Source organism: Trichomycterus rosablanca, chromosome 3 (assembly GCF_030014385.1).
Source record: "Trichomycterus rosablanca isolate fTriRos1 chromosome 3, fTriRos1.hap1, whole genome shotgun sequence".
NCBI lineage: Eukaryota > Metazoa > Chordata > Actinopteri > Siluriformes > Trichomycteridae > Trichomycterus > Trichomycterus rosablanca.
This window is the reverse complement of record NC_085990.1, coordinates 15734748-15759196: the sequence shown is the minus strand read 5'-3', so window position 1 is coordinate 15759196 and position 24449 is coordinate 15734748. Positions and strand designations below refer to the sequence as shown.

Below are 24449 nucleotides of genomic sequence, written 5' to 3'. Positions count from 1 at the left end.
GTCGGGATCATAACACTTTATTACTTCTTCTGTTACGGTACCGAATAGCAAACAGCTAGAGTCATACCGTTAGCCAAGCATGCTATTCCATGCACCATGGAAGCCCCAAAGGGTCAAAACACACTCACAATGTTTGCTGATGGAGAAATTTTAATCTACAATTTGACATATATACGAAGTCAAGGGTCTCTGCTGGATAGTATTACTGCCTAGTATGTGAGTGAATAAAACTCCCTTACAGTTTTCTCTTGTCCCAGCAGTTTTTAACATAAGTACATTTAGCATAAAATGTGTTCACCATTTTAATTGTAACATTTCACTTAAAAATCCTTGTTTTCTATAACATTTACACAGATTTTTTTTAATGCGATTAATCGCGATTAACTATATGAAATTCTGAGATTAATCGCGATAAAAAATTTGTATCGTTTCACAGCCCTAATTTATATTAATAAAATCTGTTATGGATGTTCTCTGTAATAATATCTGCTCAGTGGTGGTCTGATGGTGGTCCTTTCTATTGTAGATTGGGTACAGCTGAAAATGTGCAGAGCAAACAAAGGTGCAACTAATATGTTGACAACTGAGTGTAAATGTGGAAAATAGTTACATTCGTCTTTTATTGAGTTTATGGCTTACTTCATTATAAACCAAACAATACGTACATAATAATAAATCATTTGACAATGTATTTGCGCATAAAACCATTTTTTGCCTCAGTCAGTCCAGCAATGGCTTTAACTGATATGTAGCTGACCAAACTGTGCTATAGATCTGGGATCATATATCACTATATTCCCTGAGTGAGTCATATGTACCTTCTTTTATCCTTGAGATCCTGTTGACGGTGTGTTTTGTGTTTGTGTGTGTGTGTGTCTTTCTCTCTGCTTTTGTATCTAGCTTTTCCCATGGGACAGAGCGGCAAACCGTTGGAGGGATGGATATGTTCAGAAAGCGGCCTCCCCCAGGTAATTACATTAACATTTACAGTACTTAGCCGACGTTTATATCCAAAGTAACTTACAGTTATGCTCAGGGGCCCAACAGTGGCATCTTGGCAGTGCTAGTACTAGTCCATTGTTTAAACCACTGAACTACCACGCCTTTAATTAGCTGCACTTTGGCTGTACATTATGCATTATTTGCCCACTTCATGGAACTGGCTAATACTGGCTCATTACACAAAATTATGGTAAGTATAGTGGAGAGAGCAGGTCACATCAACCTGCAAGAATATATAAATGTATATAAATGTATGGTTTTGGACAAAAAGGTACACATTGAACAGTTGCAGAAGTCATCAAAAGTCCAAAAAGAACTGCATGACATACATGTAAAAATCCTCTTAACTGTACACCATATGGCGATAAATGTGTGTCCATCTAACCATGAACTTGTTAGAGACATCCTATTTCAAAACCCTGAACATTATTATTGAATGAGTGCCCATTTAGTCAAAATAACAATTGTGAAGTCAAGGACTGATGTTGGATAAAGTGGCCTGGCTTGCTCTCAGTGTTCAGTGGTGTTGTGTTAAGTGGTCTGTGCAATGATGTCTATTAAAACACGTGTCCCTCAGGTCTTTTTTTCAAATTCACGTCTGTAGGGCCACAACTATTAGAAGGCTTGCTGACCTGCATTGCCTTTACTGATGATGCTGCCTCTTCTGATGTGGCGCAGCTGCCAGGTATTGTCAGCATGTGGTCTGGATGTGCATCTGTCTGAGCAGTCTGCAACATTTAGCACCCTTTTTCTCCACTGATGAAAACACACTCCACACGTGCACAAGCACCTGTTCCTCTGCAGCACATCCAGACACCACTCCAAACCTATTAAGCTAAGTCCTGCATTTGCTTGTCTTTGCAAGTTGCCCTGACAACCTCCTCAGCTTCTTCTTACTGGCTAAGCTGAGAGCCAATCAGAACGCTAGCTGATTATGTCATATAAAAACATCACGCTGGTCCAAAACCGCATTTGTGTTGCTGTTCTGTGACTCGAGAGAGGCAAGTGCGAGTGTCATTTGAGCTGCCGGTCAACTTATGCTGAAGGTTAAGTGGCGCAAATCGATAAATGCTATATGGAGGAAGAGTGATGAGTACATCACAGTAAGAGGATCTGTGCAAGATCAAATGATAGCTAAGGCAAACGTGGTCAAGAGGACACACTATTTGTACGTTTCATGGGGAATGTGAGGCTTACACTGTCACCTGAACAGAAATGATAACCACTGTTAAATAATGTTTTGACTCAGTTGGCTGTGTTGTCGTAACTCAGGGTCAGGACCTGTCTTTACCTGAGACAGCATCGTCAAGCTAAGTGACCTTTATAAATGCAGCAAAAATGCTCTGCTCAGCCTGTGTGTGTCAAACTCTCATCACTTGATCCGTCTCTGCATCATTTATCTGCTGAGTTAACTATGTAACAAACCATCAGTAACAGTTCCGGGTCAAAATGGCTATTTTTAGAGACTTTCCTAGGAAGTTTTTTCCTATTGTCCTTCCACTGAAATGGAAGAAAAAAGGAGTCCCAACATCAGCAGTGATGAAAAGGACAGGTAAAGTTTTAGCATTATGTTCTTTTTCAACACAATTTTCACGTTTGACAATAACAAGACAGTACGTGTGTTTCTCTCTTTATCCCTGTTTTACGTCTTTGTATAATAAATCTTTCTTAAAATCGTTGATCATTTTATTGCTGCTATCCTTTTCACATTAGTTTTACCATGCCATCTAGTTAAAATGTTTTGCTCTTAACTGTTTGACTTGAGTCACTGAGTCACTGTGGATGTTGTTTTTTTATTGTCCTCCAGTGACATTGCATTTAAGAATACTACATCATTTGATCTGCTCTCTTCACTATTACTTGTCATTTTGTGTCATAAGCCAGTATTCTCCAGTATCATGAAGTGTGCATCTAATGTTATAGCCGCAAACTTTGAGTTAGGGGCAGCTTCATGTTAATGCACATGTTTTTGGAATGGGATAAAGAATAAGCTCATGGCCATTTGTCAACATACTTCTGGACACTACTCTTGACTCTCCTACTCACTTTTGTGCAGTAGGTATGGTACAAACAGTACATTAGGATGACTTTGTACAGTAGTACTAGAACGTGAGTCAGTCTGAGCTCATTTATGCAGATGCAGTCACATTAAAATAGCTCATGTAGCTACATAAAGGCTTATCTCATCCGTTGCTGTTATTACTCATTGACTACGTATTTGTCTGAGTAACGATAGTATTTCTGTAATTGATGATGTAGCTGAGGTAGGAAAAATTAAGATGGATAGATAGATGCATGGATGAGTGGGCTGTTAAGTAAAATAGTACAGACTTCTACAGGGGTTGGACAAAATAACTGAAACACCTGGTTTTAGACCACAATAATTTATTAGTATGGTGTAGGGCCTCCTTTTGCGGCCAATACAGCGTCAATTCGTCTTGGAAATGACATATACAAGTCCTGCACAGTGGTCAGAGGGATTTTAAGCCATTCTTCTTGCAGGATAGTGGCCAGGTCACTACGTGATGCTGGTGGAGGAAAACGTTTCCTGACTCGCTTCTCCAAAACACCCCAAAGTGGCTCAATAATATTTAGATCTGGTGACTGTGCAGGCCATGGGAGATGTTCAACTTCACTTTCATGTTCATCAAACCAATCTTTCACCAGTCTTGCTGTGTGTATTGGTGCATTGTCATCCTGATACACGGCACCGCCATTGGATGCACATGGTCCTCCAGAATGGTTCGGTAGTCCTTGGCAGTGACGCGCCCATCTAGCACAAGTATTGGGCCAAGGGAATGCCATGATATGGCAGCCCAAACCATCACTGATCCACCCCCATGCTTCACTCTGGGCATGCAACAGTCTGGGTGGTACACTTCTTTGGGGCTTCTCCACACCGTAACTCTCCCGGATGTGGGGAAAACAGTAAAGGTGGACTCATCAGAGAACAATACATGTTTCACATTGTCCACAGCCCAAGATTTGCGCTCCTTGCACCATTGAAACCGACGTTTGGCATTGGCACGAGTGACCAAAGGTTTGGCTATAGCAGCCCGGCCGTGTATATTGACCCTGTGGAGCTCCCGACGGACAGTTCTGGTGGAAACAGGAGAGTTGAGGTGCACATTTAATTCTGCCGTGATTTGGGCAGCCGTGGTTTTATGTTTTTTGGATACAATCCGGGTTAGCACCCGAACATCCCTTTCAGACAGCTTCCTCTTGCGTCCACAGTTAATCCTGTTGGATGTGGTTTGTCCTTCTTGGTGGTATGCTGACATTACCCTGGATACCGTGGCTCTTGATACATCACAAAGACTTGCTGTCTTGGTCACAGATGCGCCAGCAAGACGTGCACCAACAATTTGTCCTCTTTTGAACTCTGGTATGTCACCCATAATGTTGTGTGCATTGCAATATTTTGAGCAAAACTGTGCTCTTACCCTGCTAATTGAACCTTCACACTCTGCTCTTACTGGTGCAATGTGCAATTAATGAAGATTGGCCACCAGACTGGTCCAATTTAGCCATGAAACCTCCCACACTAAAATGAGAGGTGTTTCAGTTATTTTGTCCAACCCCTGTAGGTATCTACTGTTAAGTGGGTGATCAGCAAAACATGATTTAGGAAGGTAAGGCATGTGCACAAAAACAGCTGGAAATGAAGCAATGTCATTTAAGAATCTAGACAGACATGATTGGCTAGCTAGCCTGATTTATATGGGTACATCAGCTATAGTCAATCATAGTTACTTACGCTCATACTAGAAATTTGATCAAAGAGGTATGTGTTTCACTATGTCAGGCTTTAAAAGAACAGTTGCAGAAATCTGAAAATCCTAAGGTTGTCGTGACATATACAGTGTATCACAAAAGTGAGTACACCCCTCACATTTCTGCAGATATTTAAGTATATCTTTTCATGGGACAACACTGACAAAATGACACTTTGACACAATGAAAAGTAGTCTGTGTGCAGCTTATATAACAGTGTAAATTTATTCTTCCCTCAAAATAACTCAATATACAGCCATTAATGTCTAAACCACCGGCAACAAAAGTGAGTACACCCCTAAGAGACTACACCCCTAAATGTCCAAATTGAGCACTGCTTGTCATTTTCCCTCCAAAATGTCATGTGATTTGTTAGTCTTACTAGGTCTCAGGTGTGCATAGGGAGCAGGTGTGTTCAATTTAGTAGTACAGCTCTCACACTCTCTCATACTGGTCACTGAAAGTTCCAACATGGCACCTCATGGCAAAGAACTCTCTGAGGATCTTAAAAGACGAATTGTTGTGCTACATGAAGATGGCCAAGGCTACAAGAAGATTGCCAACACCCTGAAACTGAGCTGCAGCACAGTGGCCAAAATCATCCAGCGTTTTAAAAGAGCAGGGTCCACTCAGAACAGACTCGCGTTGGTCGTCCAAAGAAGCTGAGTGCACGTGCTCAGCGTCACATCCAACTGCTGTCTTTGAAAGATAGGCGCAGGAGTGCTGTCAGCATTGCTGCAGAGATTGAAAAGGTGGGGGGTCAGCCTGTCAGTGCTCAGACCATACGCCGCACACTACATCAAATTGGTCTGCATGGCTGTCACCCCAGAAGGAAGCCTCTTCTGAAGTCTCTACACAAGAAAGCCCGCAAACAGTTTGCTGAAGACATGTCAACAAAGGACATGGATTACTGGAACCATGTCCTATGGTCTGATGAGACCAAGATTCATTTGTTTGGTTCAGATGGTCTCAAGCATGTGTGGCGGCAATCAGGTGAGGAGTACAAAGATAAGTGTGTCATGCCTACAGTCAAGCATGGTGGTGGGAATGCCATGGTCTGGGGCTGCATGAGTGCAGCAGGTGTTGGGGAGTTACATTTCATTGAGGGACACATGAACAATATGTACTGTGAAATACTGAAGCAGAGCATGATCCCCTCCCTCCGGAAACTGGGTCGCAGGGCAGTGTTCCAGCATGATAATGACCCCAAACACACCTCTAAGACGACCACTGCTTTATTGAAGAGGCTGAGGGTAAAGGTGATGGACTGGCCAAGCATGTCTCCAGACCTAAACCCAATAGAACATCTTTGGGGCATCCTCAAGCGGAAGGTGGAGGAGAGCAAAGTCTCGAATATCCGCCAGCTCCGTGATGTCGTCATGGAGGAGTGGAAAAGCATTCCAGTGGCAACCTGTGAAGCTCTGGTAAACTCCATGCCCAGGAGAGTTAAGGCAGTTCTGGGAAATAATGGTGGCCACACAAAATATTGACACTTCAGGAACTTTCACTAAGGGGTGTACTCACTTTTGTTGCCGGTGGTTTAGACATTAATGGCTGTATATTGAGTTATTTTGAGGAAAGAATAAATTTACACTGTTATATAAGCTGCACACAGACAACTTTTCATTGTGTCAAAGTATCATTTTGTCAGTGTTGTCCCATGAAAAGATATACTTAAATATCTGCAGAAATGTGAGGGGTGTACTCACTTTTGTGATACACTGTAAGTGTATGTAAAGTTTTGACTTTAAACTACACCTCATATTTAAGCCATTTAAGATCGGGCTAGACAAGAAAGTAAACTTTGGCTTGTTGTGATGAAAACAAAATCGTTGCTTTTATTGTGTTGTAAACAACTGAGACATGATACAGAGTGTAAGTGGTTTGTTGTGAAGACAGTGCAGAGTATTGATTTCTTTTTCATATTGGTTTACTCGCTGATTTTTCACTGGTAGCAATTTTGAAAGTGAGGCCTGATTTTGTATCCTGTGATGTAAAATGTGCAAAATGTTCTGCTCCTTTTCTAATCGACCATTCCAGACCCTGTTGAAGACTTACTGAAAGTAACAGCAGTATTATTTTAGAACAGCGTGTTCTTTCTGTTCGGACACAAGCTGTGGTCTCTGCAGAGCTTTAGCCAAGATGTACCTGCCCACACCAATAAGGATGTGATGATAAAAAGGGCTGAACGGTCCTGTGTAATGAAAAATGCTTCAGCTAGATCCAGTTAGGGACCAGAGCACCTTCTGTTATGACCTCCTGCCACTGGTATCCAGTAGATACCTGCTGTACTGGAATGTATTGCAACTTTCAAATAGGACTGTTTACAGTAAAAAAGAGAAGTGGATTGTATGGAATCTCCTTGGAGATATTTCAAGCATTGCTACTTGATGGAGTTAGAAATGGTATGGAAGTTGACATTTTGGTCTCTTAAGCAGTATTAAAATAATGAATACTTTTCACCAAGCGTGTGTCGCCAAGCGACATGTTGGTGGTGTCTGAGCGTATTTAGTCAAAAGAGCAGTTGTGATGTCAGATAGTGACAGATTATCGATTATCAGAGTGTCTCAGCATGTGCAGAGGACATGCTACTGGCTTTATATTCGTCTGCCACTGGTGCCTTGACCAGACAGTAGGAGTCACTGTTTCAGAGGCAAGAAATCGATTTCCTATATGGCCTTCTCTTCTTCACACGTGGCTAATTGTGTCTGTTGAGCGTCTAGGTAGGCTGGTGGCACAGCAAGACTAAAACTCAGAATTCTATTTAAGTCCTGACAGGGGTGGGCTAGCATATTAGATTGTTGCCCCACCCAAGCAGCTGCAAGTAGACATCCAAGTTTGTACCTGTGTCATTCAAGTTTTATTTTACTGACCCTGTATGACATTTGGGTAAAAGTATTTCACACAAAGCAAAGAACAGAAAATTATGTATGCTTAACAGGATTATAATTCCTCTGGTGTAAGGTGACTGTTATACTTAAGGCCCTACCTAATTCACTGCCATCACTATGAGGCGGTTTTCAGTTAGCAATCAGTTAGTCAAAATGTGGGGTGGGGTGATGCAGTGTCGAACATCACAGAAACAAAGGACTGACCAGAGAGCTGGCAAAAATAAATTTGTAATGCTGACATGACATTGAGATGTGTGTACTTCAGTGTTAATTTCGTTGACGAATGATTTTCGTCATAGTTTTCGTCAACGAACCTTTTTTTCATGACGAAAACGAGACGATGACTAAATAAAAACCTACATAAAAGGATTAAAAACTATGACGAAAATGCTTGGCAGGGATGACATCCAATCAGAACTGATTTAGTTTTGTGGAAGGTAGGGACAAGTTAGAAAGAGATCCAATCATAACTACTTTAGCGTATGAGGAGGGGCGGGACAAGCCGATTAGCCATCCAATCAGTACTAATCTTTTGCAGTACCGCGTTAAGAGCACACTCGCACACATTTGATCTAAACCCGGGAAGACCAGACTAGCCTGTAAACTGTCTTTACTCATGGAACTAGATTAACTCCACAATGTCAACAGGGAGAAAGAGGAGAGTCGATATATGGACATATTTCTCATTTGATGTCATGAAAAACAAGACGATGTGTGTAAACCATGTGGGGCGACAATCTCGGGTAAAAACACAACAAATCTGAAACATCTGGCACCGCTGGCAGTATAATGGCAACATAATGTCACAGCTGCTTTTATGGTACCCAGTTTTATAGAGAATGTAATATGCAATTTGTTATGAACAATGCATATACTTTTCAGGCAGAGCAGGCCTACTGGTCATTAATATTTTGTTATTGTTATGCTCAATAAGCAAGGTCATGTAAATAAAGATGTTGTTTGAAATAAGTTAAATCTGTTTTTGTGTGTATTGCACATTCAAACATTAATAATATTCCATAACTGATTAAAATTTTTTCATTTTGTGTAAGTGTATATAATGACTTAAATAATTTAAGGGAACTGATGAAAAAGCATTTACATTTTACACCCTTTATATTTATTTTAGGGCGGCACGGTGGCTAAGTGGGTAGCACTGTCGCCTCACAGCAAGAAGGTCCTGGGTTCGAACCCCAGGTGGGGCGGTCCGGGTCCTTTCTGTGTGGAGTTTGCATGTTCTCCCCGTGTCAGCGTGAGTTTCCTCCAGGAGCTCCGGTTTCCTCCCACAGTCCAAAGACATGCAAGTGAGGTGAATTGAAGATACTAAATTTGTCCATGACTGTGTTCGATATAATCTTGAGAATCGAATAAACTTGTGTAATGAGTAACTACCGTTCCTGTCATGAATGTAACCAATGTGTAAAAACATGATGTTAAAATCCTAATAAACAAACAAACAAACAAATATGTATTTTAGTCGACTGAATCGACTGTAGATTTAGTCGACTATATTCTTATGATAATCAGTCGACTAAAACTAGACTAAAACTAAAACAATTCAGATGACTAAATTATGACTAAAACTAAATTACATTTTAGTCAAAAGACTATGACTAAAACTAAATCAAAATTTGCTGTCAAAATTAACACTGGTGTACTTGTGGAAATAGGTATGCATGCACAAGTGTTTGTGTGAGTGAGAAAGAGTGAGCCTTGGTCTGTGAACATTTTGCCACTGTTAAGTAGAACACAAAGTGGCCTTTTAACAGGAAACCACAGACACAGACAGTAATTTTGAAACAGCCAGGTCAGACTAAACACCAAAAGGTGTTAGGAGAGCAGGGGCTGCTTAGAGATGTGCATGCTCGACTTTTGACTTTTTAAAGCTGCATATGGTGCAGTTTCAGCATTAGGTTATTAGTGCCTTAAATCCCTCTTCAAATAGAGATGTGTTTGCATGTTTAGTTTAGGAGTCACTTTGCTGAAGAGATTATTTTGCTGAAGTCTTAAGCGCTCAGTGGTGAAAATATTAAGCAATCTGTGTGCCATATGTAGGATTTCTGCTACCATAGTAAATTTAAGGTGAACTGCCTCAAGTGTTTCTATATACACTTAACATTATTAGATAAATGATCGTCAGATTTTCGTCAGACACGCACCTATAGGGCAATTCAGTGTCTCCAATTAATCTGACTGCATGTTTTTGGACTGTGGGAGGAAACCAGAGCTCCTGGAGGAAACCGGGCACTGGGAGAACATGCATGGGGAGAACATGCAAACTTCGCACAGAAAGGACCCGGACCGCCCCGCCTCGGGATCGAACCCAGGACCTTCTTGCTGTGAGGCGACTGTGCTACCCACTGAGCCACGTGAAAGTATTTACCCCCTTCCCGATTGCCATTCGTGTTTGCTTCACTGTTGGGTTCAAATTAGGACTTTGACTAGCCCTCTTCAAAACTTAAATCCTGTTATTTTTAGCCAGACTATGTTCACGTGGAAGTACACATTAAACCCAGGATGTTAGGAATCATGTTGCTGTGCAACATCCACTCTACAGATTTATTGTTTTAAATTCTTATCCTCAGTTGTTAAGAATTCTTATTGTACACGGTTCATTCCTGTTGATACTAATTTAATGATACAGTGTATGAAATAGATTTCATTATTTAGAATTAGGAATTGTAATGATCAGATAAATAGGTAGAAGCAGGTTTGCGTAAGTGTTCTGTGATTTTTCAAGCAACAAAAAAGAGATTAATGGGAACTGGGAATCTGAAAGCTCTCTTAGTAACCTTTTACAACAGAAGTGAAAGTAGCAGGTGTTCTGTACTTTCAAAATTGTTTTTCGAATAGCCATACTTTCTATTGCCTTGTATTACTGACATTATTCATTTTGTTTTGTACAAACCACACTGAGGAAATTTGCTTAATCACAGGTGCATGTCATAACCGACCACGTTTGTTTCATGCAGAACTGCATAGTGGGAAGCTGTAGTTTCTTTTTTAACTGTATAGGTGTGCTGTGAATCATATCTTTATAGTGATTTAAACCTTGTGCTTCAGGTGATTCAGTTCAAGAGCAATTTATCCTGTCAGTATAATTTGTTTCACGTAATGTATGGTCAGTAAAACCTTTGATACACATAGTAAGGGAATGCACAACTAAATATGTAGCGATGTAGCAAATTCAAAGCATGTGTTAATTGGAAGACAGGCAGCTCTGATTCAGTTTTCTGCCTTATCTTGCATGAGCCGAATAGATTTGTTTGGAGTCTGTCTTTTAAAAACACACATATACTTTTTTTTTTACTTTCAATGTACAGTACAATGCCTATTTCCAGAAAAGAACATTTTGTAAAATGCAGTAAAAAAAGAATCTGTACGTTGGTAATTTTATTAAACTAGGCTTAATCTAGGTAATATAGGTTTAGGGTTATTTTTAATTTTTGTATATTTTTTCTCCTGCAGAAGAGGAGAGGAGGGTCCGAGCCAATGACAGAGAGTACAATGAGAAGTTTCAGTATGCAGTAAGAAACATTCACACACACACACACACGCACACACACACACACACACACACACACACACACACACACACACACACACAAGAACCTATTCTCTCTTTTAAATTCCCACAACACATAAGAATGTTTTATGTAGTGTAGGCATGCAAACAAATTATAACTGATTGTCAGTAGTGGATGGTTAACTGATAACTGACAAGCTTAGAGTTTAATCTCAACAAATGTTAATGCTTTATTTAATGGAAAACAGTGTAACACAGTGAACATGATAGTAATGTAAAAAAAAAAAGATGATTATAAACACTATAAGCAGAATCGTTTAAACATTTAGATGTAGTTTTCATGCAGTCAGAAGTAGGGATGTAACGATACACTCTACCCACGATGCGATGTGATTCACAATACTGGGTTCACGATACGATTTTTTCCTGATTTTTTTAAAACTGAAATTGAAGACAAATTATGGCAATTTCCTTTTATTATTTCTCTTAAAAAAATAAAATAAAATACTGTATTTGTGATGATCTTTTATTTATCTAAATAATAAATGCCCTTAATTTATTTCTGAGGTAGGTACAAACTAAGCAAAACAATTTTTAATTAAGCCCAATTTGGCTGGAAAACCCCGGCGCAACCAGGCGTATAGCGCCAGTGACGTCAACAAGGTGAGGTGTATACCGCCGGTGCCCTCTGCTGTTTAAAGTGAATATCGATTCATTTTACATGTCAAATCGATTTGAAGCGTGGAATTTTTGAATCGGTTATTAACTGTATTGTGGTGAATCGTTACATCCATAGTCAGAAGTGAACAGTTCTTACAAGTGCTAACCAAACCTGCTAATCATAAAGAATAGAAATTTAGTCAAAATCTTAAACTTCATTCTGACGTGGTGCGGTTGTTATGAAATGATGATCAGTGTTTATGATGTAAAATAAAAAAATAAAAAACATTACTCACAGCTCATTTGTGTGCTCCAGGGCCAGAGTAAGCATGAGTTTGATACTGCCTGGGGTAATAAATGCTTTTGTTTTTAGTTCTCAATGTGCAAGACTGATTGATCACACACTGCTGTTCCGTATTAGCTGGCAATTTATTAAGCACCAGTCTTTATTAAGACTCTTGATAACAACTTGTGTGTGCTTCAGTTCTTTACACAAATGACCTTGTAACCCAGATCATTAATGGAACAATAACCTAATTGTTGGTTATCAGTTAACCGGTTAATCACTGACATCCCTAATGTGGTGTTTAATCCTTTATGTCTTTCTCTCTGTCTGTGCAGAAAAATTGTATCACGACCTCTAAGTATAACATCATCACATTTCTGCCAATCAACCTCTTTGAGCAGTTCCAGGAAGTTGCTAACACATACTTTCTGTTTCTTCTCATTCTACAGGTATTACTAATTTAATTTGTTACCTTCTTTAAAATATAATATGTTTAGCTAACTTGTCATTGAGAGCACACATTTATCACAGGTAAACACGATTTTGGATTCCAGTATCATTGTCTTGATCGTTAAATGCTTGGGTATTTATTAATGAAAGATTTAAACTGCATTGAGTATTTAGGCTTCAATCGTTTTTAATGTTTTCACAACATTGTTACCCTGCATTAACACTAAAGACAATTTGCTGATGGAACTCAGGTTTGTCTTTTGCAGGCAATGCCTAGGAAATGCTCTTGTCCAAGCTGCATACAGTCTACTGTACAATTCGTTATGTTTATTTTGGTTAAAATGCATTTTAATGTCTTAACCAAATTCAGAAAATATGTAAGACAGCAAACATAAGGGAGGTAAATGCAAAAAAAAAACATTTTAGCTGTGAGAGAATGATGTTAGACATATATTGGGTCTCGGCTCTTCCAATCAGCCACTGTTGGTTCTTTGAGTAAGGCTCTTAACCCTCTCAGTTCCAGGGGCACCATATAATGGCTGTGCTATGCAAAGGAAAGAATGTTATGTGTACAGATATGTATGTTTATATTGCAATAATAGGCAATCTTCTTAGTATTGGTCTGTTGGATCTACAGGTGCCAGTCACTGGAATTTGTTACTGTACCACGTCACACATAATTCTGGATAATCTCTGGAATTGTAACTCTATGTCAAAAAAATGAATGCTCAGCTATAAAGTGACATATACAACGAGACCCCAGAATGTTTAGCAGCTAAAGTTTTATATCAAGTAAGAATTGAAAAAAAAAATATTTTTTTCCCCATGTCCCAACTTTTTTTTAAATTTGTTTCATAGAAAAGGGAAAATGATTTTGGACTAAAATTTTAGAGATTTCTATTTCTGTTTGAGGACCAGTAAGAGGTACTGTGCATTGTTTCAAATGTCAAACTTTAATCTTTCTTTTGTTTTCTTAGTTGATTCCTCAGATCTCCTCCTTGTCCTGGTTCACCACCATTGTGCCTTTAGTACTAGTGCTGAGCGTCACTGCAATCAAAGATGCCACTGATGACTATGTAAGTCAGAGGTTCTCTCACACAGCACATTCACTTACTCTTTGATGTGTTTTTGTGTCCACACACACACACACATTAACTCTATAAAACGATTATGATTGGCTTTTTGTTCTAGAGTTAGGTTTCTTATGAAAGGTCCCAGGTTGAAATCTTAGATGAGCCCAGGTTTTACAAGCAACCGTATGCGTGTAATAATTCGATTCTAACAGCGCAGGATTTTTAAAGTTATTGACAGTGGTAGACAGTGTTAAGGTACTGGACTAGAAATTAAAAGGTCACTGGTTCAAGCCCCACCAATGCCAAGTTGCCACTGTTGAGCCCTTAAGCAAAAACATTAACCCTCAATTATTCACAATTCGCTTCGGAAAAAAGCAACTATGAAATGCCAGAAATGTTGATGTATGCAGACTCGTGTTTAATAAACACTAAGATTTGGGATGGGGGGGGGGGGGGGGTTACTGAGTGGGATTTAAAAAAAAAAATTCCAGGTGGGTTGTTTGTGAAACTGCTTTTAGGCAACAGTACTCACTCCCTTGTTTTACATGCTAATTTGTAACTTACTGCAACCACTTGGGTTACAAATCAAAAGCATAAACACTCAAGTGTCTTGGTAGGGTGTTAGTACATTTTAAAGGCACATTTTTCATATATTTAAGACCAGTCACTAAGGTATAGAATGTGCAATAATGAGATGACAGTGTAATGATAGCCTACTACACTGCAGTCTTACTGTAATCACTCTATGTCTATGTTTTTCTTTTCAGTTGTAACTGGTCTGTAGGTCTTACTTTTTCACTGTTCTAACACCTTCACACATTCTGTAAGAAATAATGCAAAATGCAGTGTTGTGCCATAAGGAAATGACAGATAAGCTGTAGGCCAAAAACACAAAGATCCTGTATAAAATAAAATCGTGTTTCCTGTTTCTAGTCAAGGCTGGTAGTTTTAAGTGAAAAATTAAAAAAATCAAAAGTTAAAATTAAAAGTTAAATATGGCAGATTTCTGCCAATTAAATTGAGGAAAAATGTACGATAGCTTTCTGCACATAACACATTTTCCCCTATTATGTCAAATCCAGCAAATAAAGCAAATAAAATGTTATCCACTGAGGACCAAGAAACATACCATTTCTATAGTGACCACGAAGCTGAGATGATGTTCATGGGTATATTATCTTGTTTCTGTTAAATCGTTATTGCTGCTCCTAACAACTATTTACTTCTCAGATGCTTACATTTTTGCAGCTAATAATAATCATGCAATATAATCTCATTTAAGCTTATCTGCAAAATATTATTTTAGCTTATCTGCACTATTGTAGAAATTACAAGTAAACTTTAGACCAGATTTACTGTTGTAACTATTTTAATGAATGAATACACCCTCACCAACCATTCAAAAACCAGGATGGCCATGATTCAAAATCATCAAATGCCACAACAACTAATTTTGCTGCTTGAATTATGGACACAGAGTAATTACTTGCCAGTACTTTATAACCTATTGTTACTTAAAATTAAACATTTCACTGAAATGCACACATCTGTCTGTCTCTATTGTAGTTTCGTCATAAGAGTGACAACCAGGTGAATAATCGCCAGTCTCAGGTTCTAATCAATGGCATGTAAGTCTTAACTAATCACTCATCACTAATCACTAACCCCAGTTCTCTGTCCAAACCTTTGTATAAGACTTGTTGTATATCTTGTTGTCCTAAAACGGTTTGTGTTTCTCATTTTTTCAGTCTTCAAAAAGAAAAGTGGATGAATGTGACAGTGGGTGACATCATTAAACTGGAGAACAACCAATTTGCAGCAGTAAGTTTTTCGGCATGCCTCTGTCTGTTTTCAACCCTTCTGAAATTACCACACTCCATGTGCTCGCCTAAAGAAAGAAAGAGGATTGCCTCTTAGGGACATAGCCATAAGCTGAGGCCAGCAAATGCCGGGAAATGCAGGTGGCCTTTTGCTCGTCTCACTGGGGCATATTAAAAAAGCCCTATACAGAAAAGACCATATAGAAAAGCAGAGTGTAATAGATAAGAAAAAAAAAGAATTGGAATGGGGTTCCCTCCAGTGCCAACTACTCAATCCACCAGCAAGAGACAACCAAAAACATGAAATTTAGTGAAACTGGCAGAGATTAAACAGGGTAAAAAGGCAGACTGCAACTTGATTGCCTGAATGCCATCCACATCCAAGACAGACCTCGAGTGGCAATCGCACAACAGGAATGCCACCATGATCCCACTGGAGGCAGCTTGCTTTCACGGCAGCTGGCTTGTGATTACAAAATTCAGGTAGTAGGTTGAGTTAATGGAAAATAAAAAATCAATAGAAAAAGGCACTGGAAAGAGACAATGGCATGACAGGTGGGCATGCTGTGCCTCCTGCCAGTCTATATGGCAGGTTGGCTCATTCCAAGTACCTGGTTAAGCCAACTTAACCGCCAACTTACAGGCTATTTTTTCTAATTCTACCATGTTAGTTGCTGCACCACATTGGAAGTCGCTGTTTCAGACACAATCAAGTTAGTTTGTAAATCAGCCATCTGAGCCACTGGGACAGCTGAGACTTAAACCTGGTTCTCTGTGAATGTGAGGTAGTGGTTTGAACCACTGTCTATCTGTCTTATTTTGAATGCACTTTATTTGTATTTGCTCTGTGGGCAGTTTTTAGCATACTGATAGACATCACATAGACATGGAAAGTAACTGAATTATTACACAGGTCTGTCAATAAACACATTCAGCTGTAAATGTACATATTTGTGAAAAGGTATAAAAACTTTAAACACATTTTAAATACTGTTAAAAGATTTAGCCTTAAAATGGATATGTTACACTCTGTTTTATGGATCATCTTCAATAACCTTACCTAAACCTGAAATAAAATTAAAACTAGTTTAGAGAAATGGATGGATTTTAAAAAAAACACAGTAAGTGTATACTGTGACAATTATACAATTATATAAGATTTGTATAGCTGATCGAAAAATGTGTTCTGTAGGCTGACCTGCTCCTCTTGTCCAGCAGCGAACCACATGGATTGTGTTACATTGAGACAGCAGAACTAGATGGGTAAGCATTTGTCTCTAGAGGGTCAAGCAAGCATTTATTTTTAGTAGCCGCTTTGTTCTGATCAGGGTCACAGTGGGTCCTTAGTCAGTTCCGGAAACAATTGGTGCAAGACAGGTCATCACACAATCATCTGTTTACTTAATCACATACAGTACATCTAAAGGTAGTTTAGTAAGCCTCCATACTGGCATATTTTTGGAAGGTTATAGGAAACCAGAGTACCCCGGGGAAATTTACACAAAGGAAAAAAACGACCTTGGAGTTGTGTGGGACATAAACACTACTTACTGTGCCAGGGTAAATCAATGCGCCTAATGGAACATTAAAATTCTGAAATGTTACCATGCTCCTATATATAGAAGTCACCACAGCAGATCATTCTGATCTGAAAACATGAATTGGCACAGTTTTTATGCTGGATGCCCTTCCTGATGCATCCCTCCTTATTTTTATCCGTGCTTGGGAGTGGCATTGTAAGTATACTGACATATGCACCTCCCAACAGCTATACTGTTCGGTCAGTCTGTGTCAATGCCTGGCCAGCTGATGGCACAGCTGAGATTCCAGCCCCGGATCAGCGGCAAGAGTATTTTACCACTGAACCACCTGCAGCAGATGTTACCAGAATTAGCCCAGAAAAACCAACAGAACACTGGACATATTAATTTAACTGGGGAACAACATCATTCTGTCAGGACACCGTGTTACTTTCACACTTGTATATCGTCACGGAATTGTCTCAGTGATTTTTTTGTGTCTGTTGCCTGTTACAGTGAGACCAACATGAAAGTCCGCCAGTCTCTGTCTGTTACCTCAGAGCTAGGAGATCCTGCCAACCTCGCTCAGTTTAATGGTAAGAAACTGCTGAAATGTGTGGGTGTGTGATATGTATGAAAATTGGGTTTCCCCACCATGCTAGCATACATGCGTGACCTTTTCACTGTGGAATGTTTTTACTTAACAAAGTGAGAGGTGGTGACAGCGCGATCTCTTGTCTACACTTCCTGCGCTCATTTAGCATTTATGCAGCCCATCTAAAGTAGGTAAACCCTGGTTGCTCTGGTTACAATTACAGTGCAGTTACAATTGGTTACAATTACAATGTTTTTTACATTACATTTTTATCAACCTTTTTTTATCCTGGTCAGGGCCACAGCAGGTCCAGTTCCACTGGTTATTGCTGGATGCAAGGCAGGACTACCCTGAACAGGGCATCAATTCATCACAGGGCTTCTGCCACCCCTCTCAGACTCTTAGCTGTCTTATCGAATGCCTGGCCAGCTATAAGTAATCGGTTAGCGTAATAGACCAATTTGCAAGTGAACTGTCATACTCCATTTTACTTCTTTTTTTTTTTTTTTTTACTTTTTACTTTTGGCTGCTTTGTTTTATTATTGGCTTGCATGGACCAGTACTTGGTTACAGACTAAAAGCAAAAGGGACTGGAGATATTTGCACCATTATAGACTTTAAAACACCTGCTGTACTGTATCATCCGTGTTCATACTGATATATTATCCTGTCTTTCTCTGTTTAGGTGAGGTGGTGTGTGAGCCTCCCAATAACAAACTGGATCGATTCAGTGGTACTCTATACTGGAGGGACTGTAAGTACACTCTGACCAATCAGAACATGCTGCTAAGGGGCTGTGTCCTGCGCAACACTGAGAGCTGCTACGGGCTTGTCATATTTGCAGGTTTGTTTTACAGTGGGAGCCTGGTTTATTTATTCTAATAGGGCTGAGTGATATGACAACATATAGTTTGTAATTGTCTTATTACCATTAATTAAATTTATTTAATGAACATATCTATCCAAACAGCATTTTAATAAATACTCCTTTGTGTACTTAATCGATCAATAACTGAGAATTCTTGAGAATTCTGTTTTAAGAAATCCAACACAGACAAACATTTTAACCTCATTACTTGAAACAGCTGAAACTAGTCTAGCCCACTAACACTGGGACCCAGGGTTTGAATCCCCAGCGATGTTTTCGACTGATCTAAAATCACATACAGACATAATTGACAGTGTGGAGAGGTGAGAGTCCCTTCAAATTTTCGAGGCCCCGCAGTGGACTGGTGTCCTGTCTGGGGTTCGTTACTGCTTTGCTTCATTTCACCATTACTTGTACTACAGGTACTTTCTGCATTTTCTACCAATAGAAAACATTTATATTTCCTACATTTTCTACCAAATGCATCTTAAACCGTATCCTGTGTCGTGCATGGTGTGTAACTAAACCATTTGGACTGCGCTAATTAGGCTTTCTTACTATTTAGTCCAGAATTGCACAGTTTTGGACAAAGCTTCTTGGAATGCCATTATCAAATTAAGCTCTACCTACAGGATGATTAGATTGCCTTATAAAACTAGATTTGAGCTTATTTTATCCCTAATGAGGCTGTGTTTCCACCACCTTTAAACCAAAATCACATGGCAGATTTTTCTGACTTTATTGATATTTGAGTGAAAGCACTCAAGCAGAGTGGTCCTGCAAGACTATAAAATTACATGTATTATAACAGAATTGTTTTTTATCACCCATCCTTACCTCTGTAACACTGTGACTCATAAATATCTTTTCCACTTGCTTGCAGGTCCTGACACCAAGCTGATGCAGAACAGTGGACGCACAATATTCAAAAGGACCAGCATAGACCGCCTTATGAACACTCTGGTCTTGTGGGTACGCGAAACATAACCTATACATTCCACATATGGTACTCTTTAATATTGTTCAAATCAAACCTTTAAATGTGATTTTCCCAGGGATCCTGATCACATCACGTTTTCTGTTATATGTTAAATCCAATCCAGAAACCACATACATACAGTGAAGTCCTTAATTCCTGGTCACATCAAAATCTTGGGGTTTTGAAAACCAATTTTTCCTTTAATTTAGTCATTTCCAATTCCGCATTGCAAATCACTTGGCTCATTTAATACACCTATGTTGGCTGGGTGGACTGTAGATTTAACTTCTTTGACATGTAAAGACACATTAGGTTTTTCTGTCTGTATTTTTTGCTGCTCTGTGTGTTGCTGTTAAAGCAGCAAGGACGTGATCTTTCTCCTGCCTTTCTTCCCTCAGACATGGCCAAATTAGCTTTTAAGCCCCAGGCTGGTAGCACCTGAGTCGTTGGTAATTTAATTTTGACTTTAGCTAACTTGCAAATTGAGAATTACATAAAGCTTTATACAATTTGAATTTTCTGCCGGTCTGCCTAGCTGCCTATGTCTGCCGACCTGTTTGTATTGGTTCTTAGCAAGATAAATTTAATAGGCAGCTGTAAAAATAACAAGAACAAATGGCTCTGTGTAGATTACCCCACAGGGGCTCTGGTTTCTTTCCACCTCTCAAATCAAGCAAATAGGTGGACTGGCTACCCTAAATTGTGTTAAGCCTGCAGGGAGGAAAGCTTCCATATCTGCCAGGTCCCTAATCAAAATAAAAATGTTCCTGAAGATTAACCTGATAATGGAAAATACAGCAACTACAGTCCTCAATAAGATGCTAACTAAATGTGTCATAGTTACAAAACAGATCATAGAGTATTCTCTCTCTATCTCTCTTTCTCTCTTATTCTATTGCCCTCTTCATCAGATCTTTGCTTTCTTGGTGTGTATGGGAGTAATATTGGCTATAGGAAACGCTGTGTGGGAGAGTGAGGTGGGCTCTCTCTTCCAGATTTACCTCCCATGGGACCCTCCGGTTGACAACTTCCTCTTCTCAGCCTTCCTCTCCTTCTGGTCATACATTATTATTCTCAACACAGTTGTGCCCATCTCCCTCTATGTCAGGTATGACTACAGACAAACTTAGTGTTCATTTATGTTTTTTGTTTTATTTTTACACCTTTTATACAGATTACAAGCAGACATGTTTCTAACAAGTGATGGGCAGCAGTCAACTAACCTTGTAATAAATGAGTAAATTACTACTTTCATTCTACACATTCATTTTTACATTTATTTTCCATTTCAAAGTGATAAAGTATGGCTCTGTTGCTTGTTTGCTCGATAAGGGTAGCAGTAAGCACATGACAGCTAGTTTATTGGTGAATCCTAGTTTTCAATATTCCACCAATAATATATATACGTATAATAAAATATTTATTGATATTCTTAATTCATGGTTTTACCTTGACAAGTAAGAGTCCTATTGTTCACAACCCTTTCTGTAAGACAAGAGTGCTTTAAAAATCATTCATTTCTATAACCCTTGAAACTACCACATACAAAATAAGCTTAACCGTGAACTACAAGCATCTGCACTTGAGAGTTCTGTCAGGTTCTATTAACATCTTGTATCAGTTATAAAAATGCGTAGCTCAGACAGCTTTCATAGGTGTGAATTCAAAGTATCATTAACAACTAACAAATGTTTAAGAGGGCCAGAAATTTGGTGTTTGAGTACCAGTCTACAAAGTTTATGGCGGTGTATGTCAAACCTTTATGTAAAAAAAAAAAAAAAAAAGCTCACTGACAGAGATGTGTGAAAGCAGGACATCATAACAGTGTAGTCACAGAAATAGCCACAGAATTAGATGTCCACCTTTATGACCCAGTCATAATAAATCTGTGTTACAAGAGGCTAAAATGCATGATGCATTACTTGGTAGCAGAGGTTGAGCCAAACAGTTGGCTATGGCGTCACTACAGTTTGGTGGAGGGAGTGAAACATCAAACTGATACGGTTCATGTAAGTTTTGGCATGCAAGAATGAATAATTTATGTTAGGGGCAAAGTGTTATTTATGAATTTATACTGCTTCAGCTGCAAATCAGCACTAAGCTGTACAGTAGCACAATGCTGTCCCATTATCCCCATTGAATGTTTTCCTGTCCTTTCAGTATATAAGCAAATTAGCATTATGTTCCAACATTTGCTCTTTGGTTTCTGTCCTCTTTTACAGTCTGGAGGTCATTCGGTTGGGTCATAGTTACTTTATCAACTGGGATCGACGAATGTTCTGTAATCACACCAACACACCAGCGGAAGCGCGAAGCACAACACTAAATGAAGAGCTGGGCCAGGTGGAGTACATCTTTAGTGACAAGACTGGGACCCTCACTCAGAACATCATGACCTTTAACAAATGCTCCATCAATGGAAACACTTACGGTGAGCATTTTTATTGTTTCTAACAATCCCATAAACTTCGCCCATCCATAACCAAGACTATAACAAATCCATAACAAAGCCTAGCCAAAAAATTTCGAGCACAGCCAGTGACATCTTGTATAAATACAAATAATGTGTGGCCACATAAAGTGTGAAAATGAGATCATATTGCATGGCCACAGGATCATTTAATCATAGCCACGACTTAGTAAGTTAAGACCTTAACCAGATGAGAAAGTAATGCAAAACACTTTGAATGCTTTCACATTAGAAAATTGCTGCTAATTTGTCGTATCTCTCTCCTGACTCCTGACAGGTGAAGTAATCGACATTCCGGGACCTCAGCTTAAGGTGAGTACAGTATTACAAAGACTATGTAAGCTTATACAGGATCTCAAATTTTTAATTACCACATACGCTAAAAGCACATCAATGCATAAAAATGTATAAAGAGTAAAACTGTGATTTACAATTGAATTCTTTGTTTTTCGTTTTACTAACAATATAACAATTCTGGTTGGATATCAACATCCAGTATGTCTGCTGATCTATCTTAAGTTGATTTTAAAATAATGACTCGACCACCTTATAGTCTTTGAGTGGTGCAGCAGTCTGTTACACTAGCCAAATGTTGATAAGATCCAGGTTCAAATCCCAGTGGTGCTGTCAGCTGATTGGCTGTGTCTAGGGGTAAAGCCCTGTGATTAATTGCCACTCTGTCTAGGGTATTCTTGCCTCGCTCACAGTGTTACCTAATAAAACGGGGCTCACTGTGACCTGACCAGGATAAAGCAGTTGATGAAATCAACTTAACATTGCTTTGTTTTAGGCCAAAATAGCTCATCAGTTAGCTGAAAACTTGAAGCAAATATTTCACACATCCTTAGTCAAGTCATTCAAATTCCAAGTTGGTGGGTGGAGATTTTGGGTTCTTCAGGTTCTTCAGAGAATGACTTCTTCAGAATTGCTTCAGCTCTGGACATTTGTAGTGCTGACTGAACCGCCAGAACGGTTGTGGAAATGAGTAAGCAGGGTATCATAAAGCAAGCTTGTATTGAAAAATATTGGCAATTTTGAGTATTGACAAATGTGTTCTACTTGGGAGCTGTAAACAGTTATTGATTTCTAAATTATTGATATTTCTTTGAACTCTTAGCAATAAATATTACTTTATGTGGTTAACAGTCTGTGTTAAATTAGATTCAAAATTATATTAAGCTTCATGAAAGTATATGGTCTTGTTTCAGCGGGCTCAACCCCTGGATTTTAGCACATGGAACCCTTTAGCTGATCAGGACTTCCGCTTCTATGACCCATCACTGCTGGAAGCTGTAAAAGTCGGGGAGCCATCCGTTCATGAATTCTTTCGTCTGCTGTCTCTTTGCCACACTGTCATGAGTGAGGAGAAATGCGAGGGTAATGACACATAAATCCAAATCTTGAATTCATATTAAATAGTTGCTAATTCTACCATGTAATTGACCTGTTACTTCCTGTGTTGTTGTTCTCATAAATAGAACAACTTAGATCTCAGACAAATAAATCTGAAACACAAGGAGTAGCCACTCAGAGCTCCTGCTTTCTAAATAGAATCTAATTATTTTTCATAGTAGTATTAGAGGAAAATGGTGCAGCAGACAGTGTACTGTAATGTAATTAAAGCTAACCAATTATGCTTCTTTTATTTGCTTTGTTCTTCTTGCTTTACTTGTGTAGGAGAGCTGATATATAAAGCTCAGTCCCCTGACGAGGGTGCCTTGGTGACAGCAGCACGAAACTTTGGCTTTGTGTTCCGTTCTCGTACACCCGGCACGATCACCACACTGGAGCTGGGCAAAGCAGTCACATATACACTTCTTGCCATCCTGGACTTCAACAACATTCGCAAGAGGATGTCAGTCATAGGTATGAGACAACCTCTAGCCATATTAAAGATGTCCATCTGATATCAAAACTTAGGAAATTAGCCAATACCCAATACTGATCTTTTTTGTCTATTTTATTTATGGATTTTCTCCCAATTTAACATAGCCAATTAGTCTTCCACTGCTGGGGAACTTGATCGCGTCTGAGGAGGTTACATTTGCCAGCCCACCTACCCCCTCTTATTCGCCCATACCAGTCTCACTGATCTCCGCATTCCTCCACTTAAAAAAACGTATAAATCAATAAAACATTACCAAAAACCCACAGCAAACAAAACAAAAAATGAAATCCTTGGTTTAATGGCAAATGCAAACATGCAATTAAAGCACAAAAACTAGCAGCAAGAAAATTCAGTCAACAACGAAGAACTTGAATGAACTTAAACTAAGCATCCAGCAAGCTGTGTTCATTATTAATCCCTGCTGGTGCGGGGTTACACCTAATGTCTCAGTGGCAAGATAAGACCTACTACAATGATGTATTCATATCACTAAATTTAGCTCAGATTGTAAAGTAAGGGCATTGTGTTAAACTTATTGAACAATAGAAAATATAAAATCCATAAAAATAGCTATCCTTGCTTGAAGAAGGAAAGTTGCTGAAGACTGCATGAAGACTGCATTGCAGAAACTGCAGAAATATTAATAA

The 24449-nt window shown here is 39.1% G+C and overlaps 1 protein-coding gene across 1 annotated transcript in view; it reads left to right on the top strand.

Moving 5' to 3' along the window:
- The window catches only part of atp8b2 (ATPase phospholipid transporting 8B2), a 52567-nt gene that overhangs the window by 5854 nt on the left and 22264 nt on the right, over nt 1-24449 (top strand). The window contains exons 2-16 of the mRNA XM_062992780.1: nt 901-968; nt 11136-11194; nt 12475-12588; nt 13567-13665; nt 15229-15290; nt 15411-15483; nt 16675-16745; nt 17519-17598; nt 18283-18441; nt 19349-19437; nt 20356-20552; nt 21667-21875; nt 22192-22226; nt 23123-23291; nt 23592-23780. Coding sequence (XP_062848850.1) covers nt 938-968; nt 11136-11194; nt 12475-12588; nt 13567-13665; nt 15229-15290; nt 15411-15483; nt 16675-16745; nt 17519-17598; nt 18283-18441; nt 19349-19437; nt 20356-20552; nt 21667-21875; nt 22192-22226; nt 23123-23291; nt 23592-23780 — 1636 coding nt within the window. The 5' untranslated portion in view covers nt 901-937. The remainder of the gene's footprint in view (nt 1-900; nt 969-11135; nt 11195-12474; nt 12589-13566; nt 13666-15228; nt 15291-15410; nt 15484-16674; nt 16746-17518; nt 17599-18282; nt 18442-19348; nt 19438-20355; nt 20553-21666; nt 21876-22191; nt 22227-23122; nt 23292-23591; nt 23781-24449) is intronic.